The sequence below is a fragment of the Gorilla gorilla genome, chromosome 22 (genome assembly GCF_029281585.2).
Source record: "Gorilla gorilla gorilla isolate KB3781 chromosome 22, NHGRI_mGorGor1-v2.1_pri, whole genome shotgun sequence".
NCBI classification, from domain to species: Eukaryota; Metazoa; Chordata; class Mammalia; order Primates; family Hominidae; genus Gorilla; species Gorilla gorilla.
The window spans coordinates 28,809,707-28,834,343 of NC_073246.2; the positions used below are offsets into that span (position 1 = coordinate 28,809,707).

The window sequence follows — 24,637 nt, forward strand, 5'->3', positions numbered from 1 at the left end:
CATTGCTATTCTTGTGATGGTGAATGGGTCTCACAAGATTTGATGGTTTTAAAAATGGGAGTTGCCCTGCACATGCTCTCTTTGCCTCCCGCCATCCACGTAAGATGTGACTTGCCCCTCCTTGCCTTCCACCATGATTGTGAGGTCTCCCCAGCCATGTGGAACTGTGAGTCCAATTAAACCTGTTTTTTTTTTTTGTAAATTGCCGAGTCTCAGGTATGTTTTTATGAGCAGCATGACAACAGACTAATACACTGCCCTGAAAATCTCCTTTGCTCTGCATATTTATCCCTCCCTATGCCCAAACCCTGGCAACTAGTAATCTTTTTACTGTCTCCATAGTTTTGCCCTTTTCAGAATGTCAAACATTTGGAATCACAAAGTATGCAGGCTTTCCATATTGGCTTCTTTCACTTAGTATCATTCATTTCAGTTTTTGCTATGCCTTTTAATGGTTTTATAGCTCATAGCTCATTTATTTTAGCACTTGATAATATCCCAATGTCTGGATGTACCACAGCTTATTTATTCATTCACCTGCTGAAGGACATCTTCGTTGTTTCCAGGTTTTAGCAATTACGAATAAAGCTGCTATAAACATCTTTGTGTGGACAGAAGTTTCAGTCTTTCTGGGTAAATATCAAAAAGTACAATTGCTGGATTAAATGGTAATAGTATATTTAGTTTTGTAGGAATCTGCCAAAATGTCTTCCAAAGTGCCTGTATTATTTTTCATTCTTACCAGCAATGAATGAGAGTTCCTGTTGCTCCACAGGTATTTTTAAAAAGTGCCACAGGTGACTTTAATGCAGCCAAGTTTCAGAAACCACTGACTTAGGGCAAGAACATCTGTCAGCAAACATCTTCTCTCACTTAGTATTAGTTTCCTTATCTGGTAGAAGAGAAGCCTTCCATAAGACAATAGATCATTGCTTCTCTCTGACTTTCTTGCACATGCTGTTACTTTAATGTTTTTATTATAAAATCCTTCAAGGAAATACATGTCCATGCCAAAATATGAGACCCAATTGGCAAATGGAATAAGCCAGAATTGCCAAGGATCTAAGATTACTTCTTTGTGCTTTTTAAATTTTAAAATATATTGTCATCTAAGATACATTGACTACAGAATGATAGAGAACAGTACCAACAAAGCCAAGATCTTGAACTGGTGCCAATGCATAGGAAAGCTTATTGGGATCTGTTCATGGCCACAGACCTCAAACCTGATGAAGGCCTCACATTACCGACAAAAAAAGAAGAAAAAGTATGTTCCTAGACTACTTTCTCCTAAACTCCTGGCCCTTAGGTGCTTGCTTTATCTTTAAAATGAAGGGAGTGGATGATACGATTTTTAAGCTTCCTTAATTCTCTAATCTATGCATTACATTATTTTTCTTCAGTAACAGAATTTCATTAGCATTGACGACAAGTTAAAAAGCATGTTCTACTAACTTTTCATCAGCTACGTTAGATGTAATAAATATTCTTGTACTGGGTCTATGATAAGATAAGTGAAAGACTTGCTTCCAGCACCAAATTTGAGCGGGGCGAAGGTTTGGTAGACTTTGTTATCAAGAAAAATTATACTTTAGTGTTACAGTTTTAAAAATTTAAATTACTGCACAACAATCCACGATGGATAAATCATCAACAGTTCTAAATAAAAACAGATTGCATTTTTAAATTAAATGTTTTGTATTATAAATTAATATCTACAATGTTTGTTCTAGCTAATATTAAAATCCATATTCATGTAATCATTCATACAACAAACTTGTAGTGATTACAAATATAAGGATGTTTAAAACATGACTTTGCCCTCTCAAGACTTATAATGTTGTGTGGGGTAGTGACGTTGTCAGGGTAAGGAAGAAACAGACTTCTGCAATTTACTTAAGGTCAAGGCAAAAAGAGAAAAGTATAATAATATAGATATCCATAATATCGACATTTAGAAGCCATAGTAATTGGTTTTTACTGGAAATGAGTGTGTGTGTGTATGTGTGTGTGTATGTGTGTATGTGTGTAGTAGAATAGTAGCAGCAGAATTGGGCCATCTGCTTGACAAATTAGACCTTTTAACTGCATAGTTAAAAGCTTTGTTAGGAAAGATGATTGAAAGACAACCTGGCTGAAGAATTATATGGCAGAGACCCAGAGACATCAGCATTTAGAGGAAATCTGGCCTTTGTGTCAGAATCGTCAGTGTGTTTGATCAGGTATAGCAGTTGCACATGTGGCTAGAAAAGTTGGTTGGAATTTAGATAAGTACCTGTCATCTGCTAGATTCCAGAGGAAGGCATGCACTATGGGGTCAAACACTGAGCTGCAAATATTCTTTAAAGTGTGGAATCCTCACAAGTGAGAATCCACTGTATTTCTAAATACAGTAGTGTTTTGGAAGTTTGTTGCTTTGACCTAGTAATGTTAGCTGAGAAGATTTAGTTAAACATCCAGGAAAACACGCTGCCTCCAAAGTTTAGCTTTGAACTGAGAAAAGGAATTATTCACTGCTTCATCTATATCATATGCACAGTGAATCAAAACCAATATAATTTGTTTTTAGTGACTACCTTTCATTTTGGTGGCTTGAGTACTTTAACATACTAGTCTCTGTGTATATCAGGCTTTGAATTGAGTCAAGATTGACGATTATGATTGAGAATCATTTCCGTGAGAGAAAAGCAAGCACATCAACGTGCAATCATTTTTCAAATCGTACACTTGATTCTGGAGATGTAGTGTCTTTGGCCTTGACTTGAAAGCTGTGGTGTTGAGTCCTTTAGGAGGTGGAAGGTAATGGGTTTAGACAGCAGAAATAAACAAGAACTTCAGGAATCCTGGTTTGACATGATGGAATCCAGTGGCAAGTACACTGTATATATCTAAAAATGAATAACAACCTCATGAAAATGTAAGTAGAACTTCATAGTGTTTTCTACCCTGATCTTACCTGATCTTAGCCATAGTGCTTGTAGCCTTCTCTTTCTTTCTCTCCTTCCCCCTCCTCTTCCACTCTTCCTCTTCCTCCCTCCCTTCTCCTCTTCCTCTTCTTATTCTTCCTCCTCCTCCTCCTTTCTCTCTATTTGTCTCTCATTTCTTGACCTCTAAGATATTGTTTATTGTGGTTCCTTTTTGGTATTGACCAAATTTCCGGCTATTGTGTTACTGGTGACTTCTTTTCTAAATTAGGAAATTGTGTTTGGAAAAACAGAAAGAAAAATACTCCCCTTGCTCCCCAAATTTTTGTTTCTTTTGTCAATTAGAATAACATTAGGGCCAAGTTTAATGACCCTAATGTTAAATAGCCAAGTTTAAGAATGTATATTTTGGCATAAATCTTCATGTACAAGCTTCTAAATAACTCTTACTCTCAAGCAAAAGTTTAAGAATTTTTAAACAAAAAGATTATTAAACAAAAAACCAATATCTATGCTAAGAAATGCACATTGGAAACTGAATTAGGATTGTCTGTTGTAGTATCATGTTTTTGTACTTCCTAGAATTCCCTAAAAACTAGAACATGGTCATTTACGGAGTTTATTATTTAAAAATACATGCTATTTGCACCTAAAATAAGATATTATTTAAAAATGCCATTGAGGAAACAAAACTTTCATTCTTCTCAACTCTTTTCATTTGGCTATATGGAAAACATTCCATTTAACTCATTCAGAAAATGTGCAAAACTGGCTTTAGGTACAACACTAATTTTCTAAAATGGATGGGCCAGGGCTGTTTTCCATAGATTTCTTGCAATCAGTTGCATATGGCTGGAAGTAGAACTAATGGTGATTTACAGTAATTGCCTGTCATCAGTCTATGCCATGTTCACCTGCATAATCCATCAATTGTCCCAACAGTGCCCACAGCTCATAACCTACCTGAGGTTATTTGGGTCTCAGGAAACACACAGCACGTGCCAATGTTCCAAGAATGAAGCTCTGGTTCCCAGCTTCTGCTGCTCCAACTTCTATAGCAGCAAGGAGAAAAGAGTAACAGACATACTGATCACATCTAATTAGAAGGTAAGAAGTATTCCCTTGAGCATGTTTATGACACAGGCACAATAGGACAGGAGTAGTCTATTCAAGCGGGTTCCTCAATCTCAGGACTACTGACATTCTGGAGAGAATCATTCTTTGTGTCGGGGCATGGGGGCTGTTCTGTGCATTTCAAAAGCTTCTGTGGATTCTTTCCACTAGATGTCAATAGCATCCCTCCCACCACTGTGGCAATCCACAACATCTCCAAACATCACAAATATCCCACGGGGAGAAAATTTTTCCTGATTTAGAACCACTGTACTAAGGGAAAATTAAAACTAGAAATTTGTAATTGGTCAGCATTATATACTGAATGCATGAAGTATAAGTAGTCTACATAGTGAAAAAATAATAGGACAAATATTCGTAAAACTAACTTAAAGTGATGTGTATAAACACAAAGCATACATTGACCTTTTGGAAAACTTTTCATGGGTGAAAGGGAGTGGTAAAAATAAACCTCTACAGTTATGACCCTTCTGAAGCAACTGTGTTTGGAAGAAAAAATGAAATGTGAGAATGGTAGAAACTTTTTTCTACACTGGTTCTTATTTTGACCAACTCATTGGTTTTCATTGTACCCTTCGGCTTATGTAAAGTAATTATAACTTTTCTTTTCCATGATAGCCTTTCAACTATTTGAAAGCACATGCTGTTTTGTTCTGAAGTCCATTTTCCAAACTTTATTTTGTTATACAAAATAGGACATAGTTTTAGATCCTCCATCTTTCTAACCTTTCTCTAAGCAGAGCTTCAATCTGTTTATATTATTATTAAGATTCCCAAGGTTGAGAATCCTAATTCCCATGAGAAACTGAATCAGTTAGAAATGCTTTTGTCTACAAAATTCAGAATATCCTGCAGTGATTTAATCCTTTAACAAAAAAAGTTCTTACATAACAAAAATTCCAGGGATGGTTAATTGTTGATATTTGTTCAACTGCTCAAAGACCTAGTCTCTAGCTGAGCAGATGTTAGTATGGAGCAAAAAAAGCAGGTGGAATGGAAGTTAGCAGTGTCAGAATCTGCAACATACCTTATCAATGCAGACTAGGAAGAGCATCATCATTTATAACTGTATTAATGCACTTTAAGAGCTCGTTGCTTCTCTGGGTATTGTATTACATGATTGATACTGTATCTACCTGTATCATAGAAGCAATTCCACTGCAATGTGATTTCCTATATATGCACCCTGTTGGCTTTTGCTTGTTGAATATTGAAACCGAGTCTTATTGGTGATCACATCCCTGTATTATTCTGGGTCATATTACATATGTGCTCAAGAATTGTTTAAAGGATCAATGAATACTAAATATGTTCTAATTTTAGGAGCAAAATTTTCAGTTGTGAGAAGTTACTTCTTAGAAAATTTCCATTTACAGCACATTTGTTTTTGTTTATGTTACACTGGATTTTCTTATTTAGCTTCTGGAGGTATATAAATTATCTCAAAGTTGTACATAATATTTTGTGTGCATGCTCATTTATTAAGTAAACTACAGCTTTAATAAGTTTCTTAAAGAAGCATTTGTTTCCCTGCATCAGATGTTAAGTTCCTATACAATACAGATTTTTTGGAAGAGGATAAATGAAAGATCAAAGTTAAACGACTTCGAGAGAACATTTATTTTCAAGAAAATGTGACGGCCAGCTGGGGCCTATTTTGGAGAGATTTCTGTGTCCTCCTATGACCCCAAAGTAAAAAATAAAAAAAAAAATCTACAACGACAATTCCGGATTTTATGTCTAATTCTGTCACTGAGCTCACATAATGGGGACCAGTCAATGCAAAAATTTTGGAAATGGCTTAGGAGTCTGATTCTAATGGATTGGAAAAATAACAATAATGTGCTCCAGAAACACTCAATCAGTATTAAAATAGTTTCATTCTTTCAGTATGAGGAGGGTGCAACATACAATCTGTGCTTTCTGTAGTTTCCTGACCCATTTTTAGCAGTAGGTGCCTTTTAAAGTCTGTGTTGATGAATTTATGTAATTGATCCATAATCTCTGATCAGCCCCATAGGAGCAATGGCAGAGGAACACGCAGGACTTAGGAGTGAGCTGTATCACTTGAATGGAGCTGGAACTTAATTGTAGCTTCATTAAATAGATCCAAACTAAGGCTAGCTACATTTTCTAAATATCACATTTCCCAAGTCTTCATTTTCTTCATTAGAGGGGTTTCAGTTTCTCACAATAGACCCAGCAGATGCCTGAACAATTCATTATACTCTTGTACACATCTGGCTTAATCAATTTTGTAAAATGAAGATGTCTTGTCCAACTTTACATGTAGAACAGATAAAAACTTTCTTTCCTACTGGAAAATATATTTGGGGCCTGCTTACATCCTGATCCACAGAATGGTCCCCTTACTTCCTGTCTACCTTATATCTGAATACCTCTGGTTCACAGAGTAACAACACCTTTCAGAAATGTTGAAATTTTTTTTTCAGGGTAAGGCATTTAGATTGGGAGACACACAAACAAACACACAAAAGAATCAATTCATCCTCCCCACCCTCAACAAGGAAGCTTCCCCAGTCAGACCACTAAGTTAATTACAATATTGTGACTTCTCATCTGCAGTTTGCTTATTTTATACTTGATCGCTTCTCAGCCTTTTGGCTAAGAGCAAGTGTAGTATTTTATACTTGAATGGATACAAAGGGTAGTAATCTCCTCCTCATTGATAACTATTATGCCTTTGTAATTCTAAATATTGTTGTTTCTGAAATAAAAGCCTCATTTTTTTGCATGTAGGAAAGACATGTTAACAATGAAAAATTTACTTTAAAAGGTTGGTAACCAAAGTATAAAGTGGCATATTTTATAATTTTTCCATTTCTAGAAGAATCAAGGTAGTATCTTTGAGTGTTGTTGATTCACGCGTTGTGAAATTTTTAATTAGTTGTGTTACAAAGGAATATTCTGGCACTTCCAAGGCTTGAGCATTAAACATCTTAGAGATTCTACTTGGTTTTCTGGAAAAACCTGTTCTTAGAACCCTTAGCCACTTTGTAAGAAGAGTGAATACCCTTTTGAAGAGGCCACACAGAAAGGCCTTGAGAATACCTGGAGAGGGAGGAGAACCCAGCTGAGACTGATTATCTAGCTGTCCCATCCAAGACATGAGGCATGTGATTAAACCTGTCTTGGACCTTCCAGTCAAGTCCAGTTGGTGTGTGGAGCAGAAGTATCACCCAGCTGAGAGCCCTGACTCACAAAATCATAATATTCAATAAAGTGTTGCTTTAAACCACTCCATTTTGGGAAATTAAGTATTAACAGCAATATATAACCAAAACACGTTTGTCAAATTTTTGACCCATTTGATTAAAACCGTTACACATATATTGATTGCCAACAAAGAATTTTTAGCTGCATTTGGAAAACATTTTTCCAGGCAATAAATCTCCATATCCATCAATTTCCATTTTTCTTGCCCCTGTTTTCTGCCTTGTGTTTGCTTGTTTTTATCACTGTGACTACAGATTGCTACCCTACATCACATTTTTAACTAATCCTGTCCTGGGGTCAGTGTGTATATATGCAGCCCTTGTTAACAGCTCAAGTGACTTGATAGCAAAATTAGATTAGCTGATGGTCTTGTTCCAAGATTTTGTGCCTGATCTGGTAACTCTGAGTTTGAGTTTTTCTTGTTTCCACCTTGTCCTGTAACCCTGATAGTGACAGGAGGCTACCAAATGCCTAGGCTGATGGGGCAGTTCCCATCCAAAGACAGTTTAAAGCCTGAAAGCCGAGCTACAATTTAAATCTTCACACCGGATTAAGAACTTGTCTTCCTGCTTGGCATGCTTTCCTCTGACTGATCACCACCCTTAGCCTATTTTACATATACCTACCCTTTCCTAATTGTTTTTCTACACTGTCGTGCCCACCTTTGAGTGGTGTTTTTGCTTCAAACTTTTTTGCATACTCACAAACCAATCAGCATGCACTCCCCATTTTGAGTCCATAAAAACTCCAGGCTCAGCCATATTGGGGGACTTTCTTGCTTTTAGGTAGGGGAAGCACCCCCCGCCCTTCTTTCTCTTTGCTGAGAGCTTTCCTTTCATTTAATACATTCCACTCCACTCACTCTCTGGTGTCTGTGTGCCTAATTCTTCCTGGTCATGAGACAAGAACCCGTACCTAGCTGAGCTAAGGAGCAGAAAAAAATCCTGCATCAACCCCAATAACTGGATTGTAATCTTGTTCATTCTGCTTATAGGCCTAACATGATAGCCTTTCTAATAATCCACTCTAGATTGAGATTATTCCTTGTTTTCATGTGTACATTCATTTTCTATTACTACCATAACAAATGCCAATCATTCAGCATCTTTACCAAACCTATTTATAATATCACAGTTCATAGATATCTAAGCTCAGCAGAGCTCCGCTGGGCCTCTGCTCTGGGTTTACAAGGCTGGAATCAAGGTATCAGCAGTGCTGCATTCCTTTCTAGAAGATCTAAGGATGAATCCGATTCCAACAAACTCCTTCATGTTTTAGCTAGAATTCATTTGTTTTGAAGTTGTAGAACTGAGGTTCTCATTTCCCTGCTGGCTGTCCCATTGGCCAGGTGTCATTCTCAGCTTTCTAGACACTGCCTGAATCCTTTAGCCTGTTGATCCTTTTCTTCATCTTCCTAGCCAGCAGTGGAGCACGGACTCCTTCTCATGCTTGGAATTCCTCTAACTTCCCCTTCTGCCTTTCTCTTCTGCTTTTAAGAGTTCATGTGATTAAACTGGGCTCTCAAATTAATCCAGACTAATCTTCCTATTTTAAGGTTTGTTGGTTATTAACATTAATTCCATATCCACAGTAGTTTCACAGCAGTACCTCAATTTGTGTTTGATTGAATGACCAAGAGACAGGAACTATGGGGGCACATCTTTAGAATTCTGTCTTCCACGTTGGTGTCATACCAGGAACTGAAGATCTGTCTTTGAATCAAGTAGCCAGGTTCTTGCTACTACCCATCTACCATGGCTCCTCTACTTCTTGGGCCTAAACTTGGCTTGATTTTTTTCTAAAATTTTTTTTTAAACAGCATTACTTGTTAAAAATATTTATATACCCACATTTTGCAATTTTGCAGAGACATCATCAACCATTTCCTGAACCCTTTAATAATTATTATTTGACTGGGTTGCCATCAATTTATTGATTCAGTCATTTATTCAACAAGTACTTATTGAATGCCAGGTACCTTCTTAGGAACAGGTAATACAGCAATCATACAAAATAAAGAGTATGGTCTCAAAGTATGTACATTTCTACATCTGGTTATATGATAGGGATAACAGACTTATACAAACGAGGATATGGTGAAATTTCAGGAACTTATAAGTGACATGAACAAAAATGAAGGAGAAATGTGTCTATTTAATTTAGGATGGTCAGGAATGGACTCTCTGAGGGATAACATTTAAGTACAGACTTGAAGGAAGCCAGGAAGCCAGTGTATATCTGGAGAAGAGTGTTTTAGGCAAAAGATTCTGGAAAAGGTTTAAACTTGATGCCGTAAAGAGTAGCAGAGAGGCAAAGTAGCTGGGGAGTGAACCAAGGGGTAAGAAAAGGAGGGAAAATCAGACAGGTTGGTGGTATCAGATCCTGTGGGGCCTTGAAGCCTGTGGAAAGAAGATTGTTTCCTACTTTCAGTGAGTTAGTAAGGTGTTGGAGAATATTTGGCAGAGGATTTAAATGATCTCACTTAAGGTTTTTCATTATTAGTCTAGCTGCTGAAGGAAGCAAGTAGTCCCATAAAGAGGCATTTGCTGTTGTTCAGGATAGAAAAGATTGAAGGATTCTACTCAAGTGGTAGCAGTGTAGGAGCTATAAACTGGCTAGTCTTAACATAATCTTAAAAAAAGAGACATCTATTGCTTGTTCTCATATACTAATATTCTGTCTGACACTCCTATAGCTGGTCATAGTCAGGCACTTCCTTTGAGTGTTCAAAGCAACATCTTTGAACAGAGGGATGGTAAAGGAGCTTGACAGTAAAGAAACAATCTAGGTGGACTCTTTACAATGTCTAGTAGGTAGCAGACATATCTGGAAGATGAAGAGGTTAATGCTTCTCAAATTTTTGTAGATAAAATACTCTTTTTAAAATCTAAAACTGGCTCAGCCACTATTTTTGGAAGCAGTCTACTTACAAGTGATTAAGAAATATTTTTCCATGCTTTCCAAGATTTAGATGCTTCTTATAGTAAATAACAACAATAAAAAGTCCATAATTCCAATTGAAAGCAAATCCCAAAGGAGGCTTAGTAGGGAGACAAAGCATTGGAGGTAGCTAGAAGTAGAAGGAGAAATCTATGTTACAGAAAATCTTATGAATGTACATTGGAGTGAAGTCTTGGGCTAGGTACTGCCCCAGATGGTTAATCGTTCTGGCATCATGTCTCCTTATGTGACAGACATGGATAGGAACTAGAAAAAGCAGGGCTATTCTACTATACTCCCTCACCTGTATCTACATAATGACATATAATCATTTATTTTGTGGGAAAACACGAATTTAATTGAACAGATAAAACACTCAATAATATATCAGAAAAGACCCAACAGAATCTGAGAAATAGAGATGATTTGGACTTCACAAACATCTAGAGTTCCATTTCTAAGCATCCCCTTTTTTCATTCTACTCCTAATCCAAAAGCTATCCCCATTACCACTTTTATGCCTTTGACCTTGTCTGACCCAACTCATTTCCAGCTGTGAAGGAGTTTGTAAGGTAAAATACCAAACTCTTTTTTCAAAAACTCTTACCAGCAATTTCTTAGTTTTCTAAATCAAATTCTCTCTCCTCTTTCCTTAAACAACAATCTTCTGTGCTACCTTCAGCTCCTGGCTCTATCCTTACTGCTTGCCTAATTCTTCATAGTTTCCTTACCATTTTCATTGGAATTTTAGGAATGTTCTTGCTTTTACTCAGGGGGCCTACACATTAGGCGTAAACACTTCCCTTCATTTCTCTAATCTCCCAGTCAATCCTTCAACCACCCTGCAATCTCTCGCTCAGATTCACTTTTGCACCAACCTAATAGCTAATAATTAATGGCTATCATATTGTGACTGTTATCTGTAACATGGAATCTTAATACCAGTATCACAAGAGCCAAAGGGCATGGAGAGAAATTTGTGGTAGAAAGTTTGTGGGGTGATTACCACAGGGCCTAACTCAATGAGATGTTGAACAAATCTTAGCTATATTTTGATAGTTAGTGTGTATGTATATATTATACCATCTTTTAAAAAATATAGATGTTTTAAATCATTTCTTTAAAAGCATACATCCTCCTAAGGAGAAAATTTAAAGTACCGCCATTCTACAATACTGTTTGATATGAGAGGGAAATTCAGCATTTGAAATGTATGCTAAAAAGTAATGATTCCAGGTTTAAAAAGAATTAATGCTCCTAGGAAGCTTAATGTTATAAATGTTATAAAATAGACTTTTGCTAGTCAATTTCAGGTTTTTTTTTTTTAATTCTATGCTTGCATTATTATCTCAACTCTTTAACTTTGTATCTGGACTAAGTTTAGACATAAAAATTAAAAATGAAGCAGTAGATTATGTTGCTTGCTGTTTCTAATTTAACACCAGAATTTTAATAGTATGCAATCTTCAAGGGTTGGTAGTCTGGTAAAAACTTGAAGCAATAGTTTCATAGAACTTTAACTAAGATAAAGTATTAATTGTCTATGCCAAAGAGGGTGAGCAATGACAGAAATTATAAAGAGCCTAGGGCTTCCCTGAGACCCAGCTTGCTGCTACCACTGTTAAGAGAAAATTAAAAATAAATGAACAATAGTTTCCAACTCTAAAACATATTATATGCAGTACATACTTTAACCTAGTTTACAATTTATATTTATTATGCCCACTGAACCCACAAAAGCAGTGTTTAATTTTACAGTTTAAAGTCACACATAGGGAAATGCTTTACAAAATAGGATATTGTTCCTCAATGAAAATATTACAGTATAGGTCCCAAACGGCTCAGTTCAAGTCTTTTACCTGAATAACAGAGCTGTTGTGGAATGCAGGCTACAAGACACAGTAATGCTTTAAATAGTTGATTAAGATTTGAAGGTTGCCAAAGCCGAGAGACATTTTAAACAAGACCCGTCTTAGTTTTCCAAGATTTTTGGTTTTTCAACTGCATTATATACCATTGCTTCTGGAAAATTGAGGGTAATAAGCAGCGTACATTTTACATCTTATATACAGTATGTAAATCTTCAATGATTTTCTCTACCATCAAAGCAAGTTTCAAGGTTTAAAAATCTTAGTTATACCTACTTAGGTTTATTACTTGACTTTACTCACAGACTCTAATATAGAAACCAAATATTTATGTGGTTGCTTCTATCAAATGCAACATATTTCTTCAGTCTATTTAGTTATCTGCAAAGTCTATTTACAAAGCATATGTATGATTTCCTCTGACTAATAGGTCATACAAATACGTAAGTAGTGTTTTTCAACTCGTGATTGTAGCAAGATGAACCATCAAGGTTTACGTTGTGCCTGAGTGTATAATGCAAAAATACCATCCAGAGATTATATATTTCTTAATCAAAAGTCTAGCTTTACAAAGTCACATACAGTATGGTCTTCTATTGTAAATATACTCTCAGTATAGGTAGACGTGTTTCTAATATATTGTGAGTTGTTAAAGAAAAGGCTGAGATATAGTCACCAAGTGTTTACCAATAACATAAATTATTGCAAAGCTTGAAAAAAAATCAGGCCAAATATACACGACAGTTTGAATGGAATGCTGAGGACTTAATGAATGCTGAAATATGACTCATCTAAAAGTCTGCTACTCTGGCCTGATGCTCCTCAAGTTTTAATGACCCCTTAAATGTCCTCAGATGCACACGCAGTTTACGTCACTGACCACTGTTGGTCAAAACAATCATTGGATGTGCTTACTTTTCAAATTTTGAGTATCAAGTTGTGCCCTACCATGACACAAAGCTTAGAGGTCTTTCTTGCAAACTGTAAAATCATGTAGAAAAATAGTAACTCAAAAATACCACATTTGACAGTTGGTCACGAAAGATGTTAGCACCTCAATAAAAATTAGAATTGTTCATTGGGTGTGCCAAAGGAAAGTGGAAAAAAATTAAAAAGCATGCCCTGTTTTTTGTTTGTTTTGTTTTTTTTTTCCTACAAATCACAGTTTTCCTCACAGTGTTAGACTTTTAGGTCACTCTGATGTAGCAGTACCTTACAGGATGAGGGGCCACTGCTCGTTTTTTCCATTTGACCTTTACAGTCCACATGGTCCAGTTAGTTGAAGCCACAAAATAAAGACCAGAGACAGCAAAATTATTGCTAATGTGCAACTATATTAGTAGAATGCAATTAACTGGGCTAACTAATGTGTATGTTAATGTCTTTTTTTTTTTCAAAACCAACATCATCTAACAACATATTCTTTTAGTTTTCCCATAAAACCTGCATTGAGAATGATATCATAGCCCCAGGCAGGCATTTACCAGATTGAATGTTTTGCTGATCTGAACACCACCTGTATTCCAATTTTTTGGCTAATGCATGGTTTTGTATTTCAATATGTTCTCATACATTAAATAAATGAAACACAATTATACATTATAGAGTTTATATGCATCATGATGATATAATTTGAGAAATTATCTCTATAGATTATGCTAACAAAGGATTCTTAGGAAGATTTTTCAATGTACTAGCCAGTTAAGTTGATCTATCTGTTTGATAACCTAAAACTATAGATTGTTGGCAAATGAGAAAAATAATAGGGAAAACATACAAGTTCCTTTTCTGTGTGTCTAAATGATACATTGTCTTGAATTTGTTTCTATTAAAGCTTTAAATGACCATTTCTGTACACATGGCTATTTCATTTATTTAGTAGTTTTGAAATGTTAGCAAATATAAGGTATTTGTAGAGCATCTTTCATTATAAAGAGATTAGTAATATTCACCAATCATGCCAATGAGATTATACACTCTGCCACAGACTACTAGAAAAATTTGATCATTATTAAATTCAATGTTATTTGACAGTGTGAACTCTATGTAACAGCACAAGTTCTGGACTTTGAATCTGGCTGCTGTCCTCACCTGAACCATTAAAATGACCTTGTTAACAAGGAAGGAATCAATGGGGAAATATCACAACCAGAGATTGGCTGTGTGTGCAAGGGTGCTTTGTCTTGTTGCCAGGATGAGACTGTGAAATCACAGAGGCAAGCTGATGTCATCAGAGGTGACTCTGCCTATTTCAAGTCCTATAATCACCCCATGGGATTCAACAGCAGTAGGAAAACATCACATTCTCTTAATGGGCACCCCATATTTGTAGAAACAGTTATGACTATTAGCATTTGTTATACAAACCCAATCTATTTGTGCTCATCTGTAGAATCCTACAGACACTAGAGACTAAATGATATTAATTTTAGGAGGTGTTTCTAAAGGAGAAACAGACAACATTTGGTTTTATTATCATTTGTATCCCTCAGAAGTTGTGTGTAGACAACTTTCATCTAATACATCAATATTGACTTGTCCAAGTTTCTCGATGAAGTGAAAGGATCTGATTATTGGCTGTGTCTTAGCGTCTGTAGGAAGCTTCTAGGCTATTTGTGTACCCAAATTTAAAACTTGCACCTTGTTTCATTGAATAAGTGTTTTTCTTATTTGTGACTTGGAAAAATTAGTGTTAATGTGATGTAAAAGACCTATTATCATAGGTACAAGTAATGAACACTATTGGTCGTGACAGATTAAAATTTCCTTGAAAAGAAAAATGATAGTATCAGAATAAGAATACATGAGGAATATATACATATACACCTGCTTCACACAGAAAGCTTTCTGTAAAAAAATACAAAAGCAACCAGTGCTGTATATTATGTAAACTCACAAAGTGTAAAAGTGTACTTTATACACAAACATGAAGCATAAATTAAAAAGTAGGACAACAGCAAAACATTTTAAATATAGAAAAATTTGAACATATTTTTGTTAAATAAGAATAAATAATTTTATCACACAAATTCACACACCAGTTGCAAAAACAATAAATTACTTTTTTTCAGTGCTGCAACTTTTTTTTTGTTTGTGATTTATCCCCTAATTCCTAGTTTAGTGGGATAAAACTGTTTCCACAGGAAGGCAAAGGAACATAAATTGATTGAATAAATTATAACAATGCCCTCATATTTCTAAACAGCAAGGCAGGGCTTAATTTAAATTTTTCTGATCTAGAAGAAATAAATGTCATTTTTTCTGGCTCCCTTTGTACTTAATAAAACTTATTATGGAGTGCTTAGTTATGTAAGTGAGATTAGATTCTTACAAACCTGAGCATTTTCAGACAAATTCTTTTTTTTTTTTTTTTAAAGAAGTAGCCCCTAGCATCCTGAACTCTAGACACTTTAAAAAATTCAAGATGCAACAATGGAAAGGTGAAAGACAGTACGAAGTCAAAGTGGACTGACTTAGATTGAGTTGTATAGAATTTTCCCTTTGTTCATAATTCGTGGTATCTATTGAACACTCAATTTCTCTGAATTTCAGTTTCCAATCCATATCATCTTCTCCAGGAATTTAGACATACATTCCTCAGTCAATCTAGTGAGACTCATAAGAAAAAGGTGGAGAAAACTACTTAAAAGCATGGAATAGTGGTTTATTTGCTCTGAGCTCTCTAGGATTGTTTCCATGACAGGTGTAAACCATCACTATTTGAGGGAAACATGAATCATTGATAAACCATATTAAAAATGTATGAGTATAGTAAGAGAAGCAGAGTAGGAGACAACTACATTTATGCCTCGAGTATTTTTTAATGTTGTTGGGAATATAACCACAAAAAATAAAAATAAATTTTGTCACATTTGAGTTACTTGATTAAAATTATTTCCAAAATGGAAAAAAGTAACATTAACCTCTCTCCTAATTCTCTTTGCACAGACAAATGGCACTGGGATTATTATTTTTTTTCTCACCTATTTAACTAGGTTTGCTTTCTGCCCTTGGCATTGGGTGATCTCCATCAAATATAGGTTATCAGCCTTGTACAGGCCTCATTTCTCAAAGTGATAATTTATTAAGAAAAAAATTTCTACATCGAAAGCAAAGTCAGTCTATGAAAATTCAAAGGATAATTATTGGTTTTGTAAAACAATTATTTGTTTTAAAAGCAGTTTCTTAAGAAAATACTGAAAACAGCGAGACATCTATTTTCCTGGCCCACTGAAATGATGTGATATAGTGATCAGTTACATAATTCTTTTATATTAAAAATATCTTATAATAAAAATAAACTCTCATGAGCTTGTAGAACTCAAACAGTGGTTCCCTAAGATCTTCACATGCAAATCTTTAACAATAGGCACATTTGGCAGGATTACTATGAATTTTTATGAAGAAAAACTGGCTTTGCAGTGTTTCACAACAAAAGAAATCCCAATGAAATGAAACAACTTAGATTTTCTAAGTTGTGAGGTTGGTGATGGGGGGGGTGTACATTTTATCATCTAAAAAGATATCTTTAGGTGTGTGCTTATAAAATAATTTCCATGTCTAACTATTCAAACTTACAACCTACTTAAACAGGCTATGGAAACAAAAACAACAACTTTCTGAAAATCATCACATGTCATCACTCAAACACTTACGGGTACAATCAAGTGCTTTCCAGTTGGGAAAAATATTTAGTACAATAGGAATATACTTAGATTTTTTAAATTAAGAAATTATTGCCTATGGTGTGGAAACAGTCTTATTAATATTAACCACTTTTTGGCATTAACCACATTAACAATGATAACCACTTCTCAATGTGGCTAACTACCAAGTGATCTTTAATGTTTCTAATAAAATAAGTCAAGAAATACAAAACATTGTAGGTCTTACTGAACCCTTGAACAAAACAAATAAGCAAACACAAATGCATTTTAAAGGCTTGCTGGTAAGAGGTATACCAGTGTTGAATGTGTTGGACATGATAGAAAACTTGCTGTGTGTTTTGTACATATATCATACATTGTGAGATATCAGATGAAAGCTCTGGAGAGAGAAAGTAGTTGTGAAAATACAAATTGAAAACACAGTGAAATACGATTTTTTTCCTTTTAAATTTCCAACACAAGGAAACTAGTTTTTAGACTCTTGAGTACGATCACACACACACACGCAAACCCTACTTCTACATCTGAAATTATGCATTAATTTGGCTAGCTACCTGAAAAAAATACAGGCAGTCAAAGGTTTAAGTAAATGAACCCGTGTATGTATTTAAGTGACTAGATACACTGAGATCTATTTACTTTTCAAAATTTCTCAGAAGATACTTGCTGTCAAAATGGTTTTTTGACTGAAATTTTATCTCCTGTAGTCAGAAAATATACTAAATCTTATTAAAACAGCAGCAAGTTCTTAATTTCCAGTAAAATATCCACAGCTCTTTCTGGAAACGGAAGGAAGTTGAAATAGCTGCAGACCTACTTTGGTCAAACACTTTTTTTATAGAAATATATATGGATATTTTAATAGAACCAGGGGATATAAAGTGACATACCAAGGGAGAATGTATTTACAAACAGTAAAAAGAAGCTACTGTGTATTATGGGTGAAAATGATTATGATGCCATTAAAGACATTCTATAAGAGGTAGGTGACAAGGGGGAGACAGTTCTGCCATCTTCAAATGTCCCCTGATTTTACATTCATCAGTGTTTCTTGTAAGCCCAGGGGATGTTCAATAACTCCCAAGTTTTTCTATATTGCAAGGTCACCACTGTCACGTGAAGCAGTGCACATCCTCTTTTGGTCACAGAGAGCAGATTCTGCCCATAATTGGACTCCTGTTGACAATGTCACTGAAGCATGACTTTCTGTGCATTAGGTAGACCTCCTGTTCACCACGACTGCATCGGTGCTGAATCCTCCAGTTATCTTTGTGCATAAGATCATAACCACAGGCTAACATTTCTTCAACAAGCATTGCTTAAACGCAGAAGGCCTTTGGGAGAGAGGACATCCTTTCGCTAACTTCCGGTTTCCATCCTGGCACTGCACCATTCTGGTGTGCCAACCTGTGTCACAGGTCCTAGAGCAGGCGAGCCATGGGCCCGTGACCCACTGCGGCTGCGAAGTGTGTGATCCCACTTTATTGCTGCCATGACTAGTGACAGAGTTTACTTTTGGAGTGGACTTCTTGGGAACAAAAAAGCTATAACGGACATCTAATGGTTTAGTGGGGTCTGTTGCAAGAATCTGCACTATTAGAATTTCCTTCGTGGCAGAGTAGCCCATGCCATGCAGGAAGTCATCCCTGTGGCTCCAACCGCTATAGTTCATGACTGTTCCATTGATGTCAATGATAGTCTCTGAAGTGGAGATCATGTACTTTCCATTGATAAGGTACTCACCGTTTTTCTTTTTCAGGGCTAGATAGGCAGTGAATCTAGTCTGGTCTTTGGCTTTGAACTGTCGAACTTTTATGTGGGTTGCCCCTTCAGGAATCCTCACCACGTCAGTGTAACCCTTACTGGAAGTAGGAATGTTCACAGGAAGTGGGGGTAGGTGGTTAAAAAAAGGGAGAAAAAATGAGTAAACACTTAACAAATAAATAAACAAACAGAAGTTCTCTAAAAAGTCTTCTCTTAACACACAGTTTTAATGGATTAGTTTAAAATTGGGTTTAAAAATTATTTTTATGAGAAAATTGCAATTATACTACAGTATTGTATACACTTTAATTGAGGTGTTCGAAATTAGGATGATGCTAGCAACCTGCCTTCATTTAAAACATTTATACTAACTTTCAAGATTTATACAACCATTTTCATCCTTATCAGATCCTATCATCTTTACAAATCTACTTTCCATTCTTTCTGGCACAAAATGGGATCTGTTTAAACACAAACTGACAAAAATATGCCTTCACTTAATCTCACATAATTCTTTAATGTTTCTCAGATTGCTTCCACATTAGAATCACGTGGGGATCTTTTAAATCTTTCAGAGCCTACCCAAACCTCAGACCAATTAAATCCCCATCTTCCAGGGTCGGGCACAGTCAAGAGCACTTTTGAAACTTCTCACATTGTTCCAATGTGCAGACTAACTTGGGAACACAGAATTAATTAGTTTTTGGACTAGAGGTGAGTAGAGTCTCTGCATTCCTTTCTACTAGAATTCTGGATTTGGTGGGACAGGCCACTAAATGAAGCACGCAATTCTGAAATTGGGTAATGATATTACTAATACCATCATAAAAGGGGAATTTTTTTAAATGACTTAGAGAATTTTTCTGAATTCTTAGTGCCCATAAGATACAATAGATTGAGAAAGGCTTTATGGTGAGTGACATATAAGTCTTCAAAGAGCCATCATCTGGACAAAAAAATGGGGAAAGACACAAATATCTTTAATACCCATAAACCTGTGAGGAATGCTAGGACGGAAATGCTAATTAAGCACCAAGGGTGAAATGAGGAGTCAACTTTTGTCCACATTTTTGCCTTTTTAAGTAATTCCATAATAGGGTCCCTTCACTTTCCTAGTTATTTAAACAGGAATACTATTGGCTTGAGCAGTTTGACTGACGTGTGGAGCTGAACTGTCTCATTTCCAGTTCTCATTCACATGCTAAAAATCCAAGTGTGTTTCCCTTACTCCAGAGTTTCCTCTGAATTGGAAAGGAAGCTCATCGCCAAGGAAGTCCCCTGTCTGCAGGGCAATCTGTTCTACAGTGACAGCCACACAGGTGGTAAAGCTTCCTACAGTGTTGAAGAGAGATGATGCAATGCTCAGGGCATTCCTTATTCTGTCTAACTCGATTCATTATTTTTATTTTTGTAGTACATTACAGATCAGATTTTGTTACAGATGTGTTTTGTAGTACCTAATATTAATAAATAATCCATGAAACTATAGTGGCTTCAAAGAAAGTCAAAAGGGATGTTGGAGAATTCCTTGAGGCCAGGAGTTTAAGAGCAGCCTGGGAAATACAGGGGAGACCTTGTCTCTACAAAAAGTAAAAGAGTTAGCCAGGGATGGTGGCGCATGCCTATGGTCCTAGCTACTGGCAAGGCTGAAGTGGGAGGATCACTTTAGCCAGGTCTTGGCTGCAGTGAGCTATGATTGCACCACTGCACTCCAGCCCGAGTAACAGAATGAGATCCTGTCTAAACAGAAGGTAGTTGGAGATAAATATAACATCTTACACAAAAAGAGTATGAAATGGGGATATATGACAGTATTTGAACAAGTTCACTTTAGAGCTGATTAGTGGCAGTGTTAGGCTTAAAAGCCAGGCTTGGCTGGATGCTGTGGCTCACACCTGTAATCCCAGCACTTTGGGAGACTGAGGCAAGGGGATCACCTGAGGACAGGAGTTCCTGACCAGCCTGGCAAACATAGGGAAACCCTGTCTGTACTAAAAATACAAAAAGTAGCTGGGCATGGTGGCCCGTGCCTCTAATCCCAGCTATGCTGGAGGCTGAGGCAGGAGAATCGCTTGAACCTGGGAGGCAGAGGTTGCAGTGAGCCAAGATGGTGTCATTCCAGCCTGGGCAACAGAGTGAGACTCTGTCTTAAAAAAAAAAAAAAAAAAAAAAAATAAGGCCAGGCCCTTGACTCCCAATTAGTGCTCTTTTTCACTATGTCCTCAGGCATAAAATCCTGACCCCTGCCAGCCATATGTTATAGCAGTTAAATGAAATTAAATTCTGGTTATGTGCAGAGTTTAAATGATGCCCAGTAAGGAGTAAGTAAAATAAAGAATAAAGGGTAAGGGAAGCTTTTTTGGGTGTTTACCCTTGTTCCTTAGAGCTTATCTCATCTTGATGAGAATTAGTATGATGGTCAGTATTGCTGCAGGTCTTCAAACTGAGTTTCACAAGCACTAGTAAACCTGAGTATTAGTGCCCTGATTTTTTAGTGCCTTAGTAAGAGATGATTCTCTTGATATTCCTGATTCCTTTTCTTTACATCCTGCTTGGTATCATTTAAACCCCAGACACTAACCAGCTTTCCCGACTACCATAAGTGAATGCAATTTTCATACAACTCTTACAAAGTATGGCTGGCAGGGCAAAGGAATCTTGTTTTGTTCAGGGCTATCTGCACAGTGCCAAGGGCAATGTCTGTCATGAAGAAATATATTCATTTATATTCAAGCATGCTCTCAGGGAAGGGATGTTTTAGTCCGCTCCCAGCAAACAAAATATGTGGTGATATCAATTGATAAGAGCTGTGAAGAAACGGAATAAGGTAAGAAGTTGCACAGTATTGGTGGGAGTGGAGGAGATGTTCTCTTCTACATTTACGGTAGCCACCATCTGGGGAGGTGATATTTGACAGAGACCTAAAGAGATTCTGGAAAGTGTACTGCTCATTAATAGCAGAAAGTGTTCCAGGCAGAGGAAACAGTATTCTCATACCTGGTGTCATGTTTTTGAAGTGCCAGAAAGTGCATTCTGGTCAGAGCAGAGCATGAGAAAGGGACAGTGTAGAAAAGACATAGAGGAGGGAAGGGGCCAGATCTGTTAGCACCTTAGAGATTACAAAACAGTCTTGGGTATTGAGTCTAAGTAAGATGGAAGCCATTGGAGGCTATTGATCAAAGGAATGCAATGATCTGGTTTAGGTAATAGCCATGGCTTCCCTTGCTTGGTAAGACGAGATTGAGGAGCAAAGGATCCAGAGGTCAGCGAGAAGACTGCAGTGTTAGTCCAGGCAAGATCTGATGAACACTTGGATTGCGGTGGGAGCGGTCATGGTGGTGAGGGGCACCCAGATTCTGGAGATGTGGTGGAAATAGAACTGACAGGATCTGCTGATGGATGGATGTGGGGTGTGAGAGAAAATGAGACATGAACCATGCCTCCAAAGTTTTGGCCTCAATAGTAGAAAGACTGAGTTGCCATTTACTGAGATGAGGAAAACTGAGGGAGGAGCGAGTTAAGATTAGGGTCATATTGTGAATGGGCTTAAACTTGATGAAATATTTTAATATGTATTACCTCATTTCACCTTCACAACAGTTTTATTAACCATATGATAATAATTACCAGTATTTCCACTTTACTTTTGAGAAATCTCATGGTAAAGAAATTAGGTGACAATTCAAAGATCACATGTCTAAGGAATCATTGAGCCAAAGCTTGATTACAAATATTCCAGTATGAGATCAATGTTCTTTTTCATAAATCATATAAATTACTATGGCCTCCCTAGGTAATTAATTTGAACTACTCAAACATGTCATTTGTACCATAGTAGAATCTTGGTCAAACCAATTTTCAGGTGGTTACATTGCACACCACTTGTTGCTATAATGAATTTCTTCTTTTTCATGTGAAAAAATGTGCAGATATTAGTTGTCAGCACAAAAATACTTAAAATGCTAAATTTAGCAATTTTAAAAGTGGTTTATAACTTTATATAGAAGAGAATATGTACCATAAAGTGTATAAGGTATTACTTTTTAAAAGTAGTTTTGTTTCTAATTTGATTCCTGAATTCCCTCTCTCCCTCCTTTCCTTTTTCTTTCCTTCCTTCCTTCCTCTTTCTTTCTTTCTTTTTCTTTCTTTCTTCCTTTCTCTCTCTCTTTCTTTCTTTCTCTCTTCTATCTCTCTTCTTTTTTTTTTTCAAAGTGACCTGTGTATTCTAGGATTTCAGTTATGGTGTCTGCTCTTCTCTGGCATTCATCAGCCATGGAGAATTGGCTAACTCCTATATTTTCAGAGTCCAACTCATTTTTAAAACAGAAGGTTGGACTGATCATCTCCAAGGTGTTTTATAGCTTTGAAACATATAAAAATGCAGGATATAATTGGGCATTCAGGGTTTTTGACATAGATGATCTAACACAATTAGGTGAATAATTATTTCATTAGCAAATAGAATTAGTAATGCATATTTTAACTCAGAATAAATTTTTCAGCCATATATTTTCAAATCACATCAGAGAAAATTTATAGTTTTTTACATTAACATGTTTAATTATTTTAATAAATCCTATTGTTAATTTGGTTTGCATATTACTCTCAAGTTACAGACAACACAGCACGTACATCAAGAATACAGATACATTTGACTAATAACACTCAGCCTAAGAGTGGTTTGGGAAGAAAAGCAAGCCTGTATTTTACCAGACTCTAGTCAACTCAGTCATCCTACCTGATAGCATATTTTATGCCAGAAATTGGTACTTCATAAACTTGAATATTTAAAGCAAAAATCTAGGACCATAAGAGGAAGCAGGAGACAGACACTGCTGTATATATTTCTTTAGAGATTAGATATAAACCAGGATACTTCACTAGGATTGTTGCCCACACCATTGCAATGAACTTACATTTTGCAAGGAGAAATATTTTCTTAAGGAAAACACAGTGTAAGGAGAATTTGTTTTTAAAAATATAGTTAAGATCAAAACCAACCAACCTTCCCTAAATTATGTTTTAGGAATAACAATAGATCTGCAAGATATCACTAAAGTGGAATGTCCCCCACTTTTTCTTTTCAGTTTTCTGACTCTACAAGCTATTGATTCCCATGGCTACTGCAGTTTATCTGCTTCCAGAGGCGGCATGAGTTTTCCCTGAGCAACCAGAGTTTTATTCATCTCCTGTCTCTTCCTTCTCATACTTAAAATGTGTTTCTAGAGCCACGTTAGACCTCCTCATACAGATAGCTTATGATGTAATATGAATCCTCCTTTATCAATTTTGCAAGAGTCTAAAGCTTTGTTCAATTCACATAAAGACAAAGGTTCTATCATATTACCTTTTCTTATTAAAGGTTCCAACAATCTTTGTACAGCTGGAGTTGTCTCCTCCACATACTCCGCACTTGTCATACTGCAGCTTTGAGCCAATGATGCCATCACAGCCAGTTCTCACACACTTCCCCCGGACGCAGACGGAATTACTGTATGGCCTACATTCAGTGCCATCGGTCACCTGAATCATGGCAAATGCATTAGCAGTGGGAAATGTTTGCATCAGTATTTGCTCCTTTGGTCAACTAGTAAGTTCATTTGTGATTTTTTGAGTTTGATTGGTATGGACAGTCCATTGAAAAAAAAAAGCCAAAAAACATAGTTTCCAGAAGTATCTAACTGAAAAATCCTTGGCATATTGCCAGAAAGCAGATTTTGGATAAGCCTAGGTTATACATTTTCTCTCTTAAGCTTACCTCTGAATGTGTTAAGAGACACAAGGTACTCATCTTCGTTTTTGTATGCATAATACATTCTCATGGTACAATCTTGGCTTTTTACAATAGAAGTAATCTTTTCACTTAGTGTTTCAGACTATCATTTGTGTGCAGAACTGAATATGAGCAGGCTTGAGAATGCAAAGATCCTTCTTTGTTGCATAGTTGTTATTATAATGACAAATTTGAAAATCTAAACTTGACATTCAAAACTGTGTCATGGTTGGAGAGCATTCCCTATTGTGTGTTGAACTGTCAGACACTGAAATAGACACAACCAAATTAGTACAGAAAAAGGAGTCTGGGGAAGTTAGATTAATGGAC

The 24,637-nt window shown here is 36.3% G+C and overlaps 1 protein-coding gene across 5 annotated transcripts in view; it reads right to left on the bottom strand.

The window, feature by feature from the left end:
• Positions 1–1,679: 1,679 nt before the first annotated feature.
• The window catches only part of ADAMTS5 (ADAM metallopeptidase with thrombospondin type 1 motif 5), a 60,269-nt gene continuing 37,311 nt past the window's right edge, over positions 1,680–24,637 (bottom strand). For 3 of the 5 annotated variants that reach the window (XM_004062645.5, XM_063702783.1, XM_055373968.2), the window contains 2 exons: positions 23,882–24,057; positions 11,932–18,632 (listed from right to left, as the gene is read on the bottom strand). In XM_004062645.5, the coding sequence (XP_004062693.2) occupies positions 18,065–18,632; positions 23,882–24,057 (744 nt within the window). In that variant the 3' untranslated portion in view covers positions 11,932–18,064. Of the gene's footprint in view, positions 2,889–3,887; positions 3,977–11,931; positions 18,633–23,881; positions 24,058–24,637 lie in introns of those variants that run through there. The other 2 variants (XM_063702785.1, XM_063702784.1) reach the window with 1 other exon arrangement.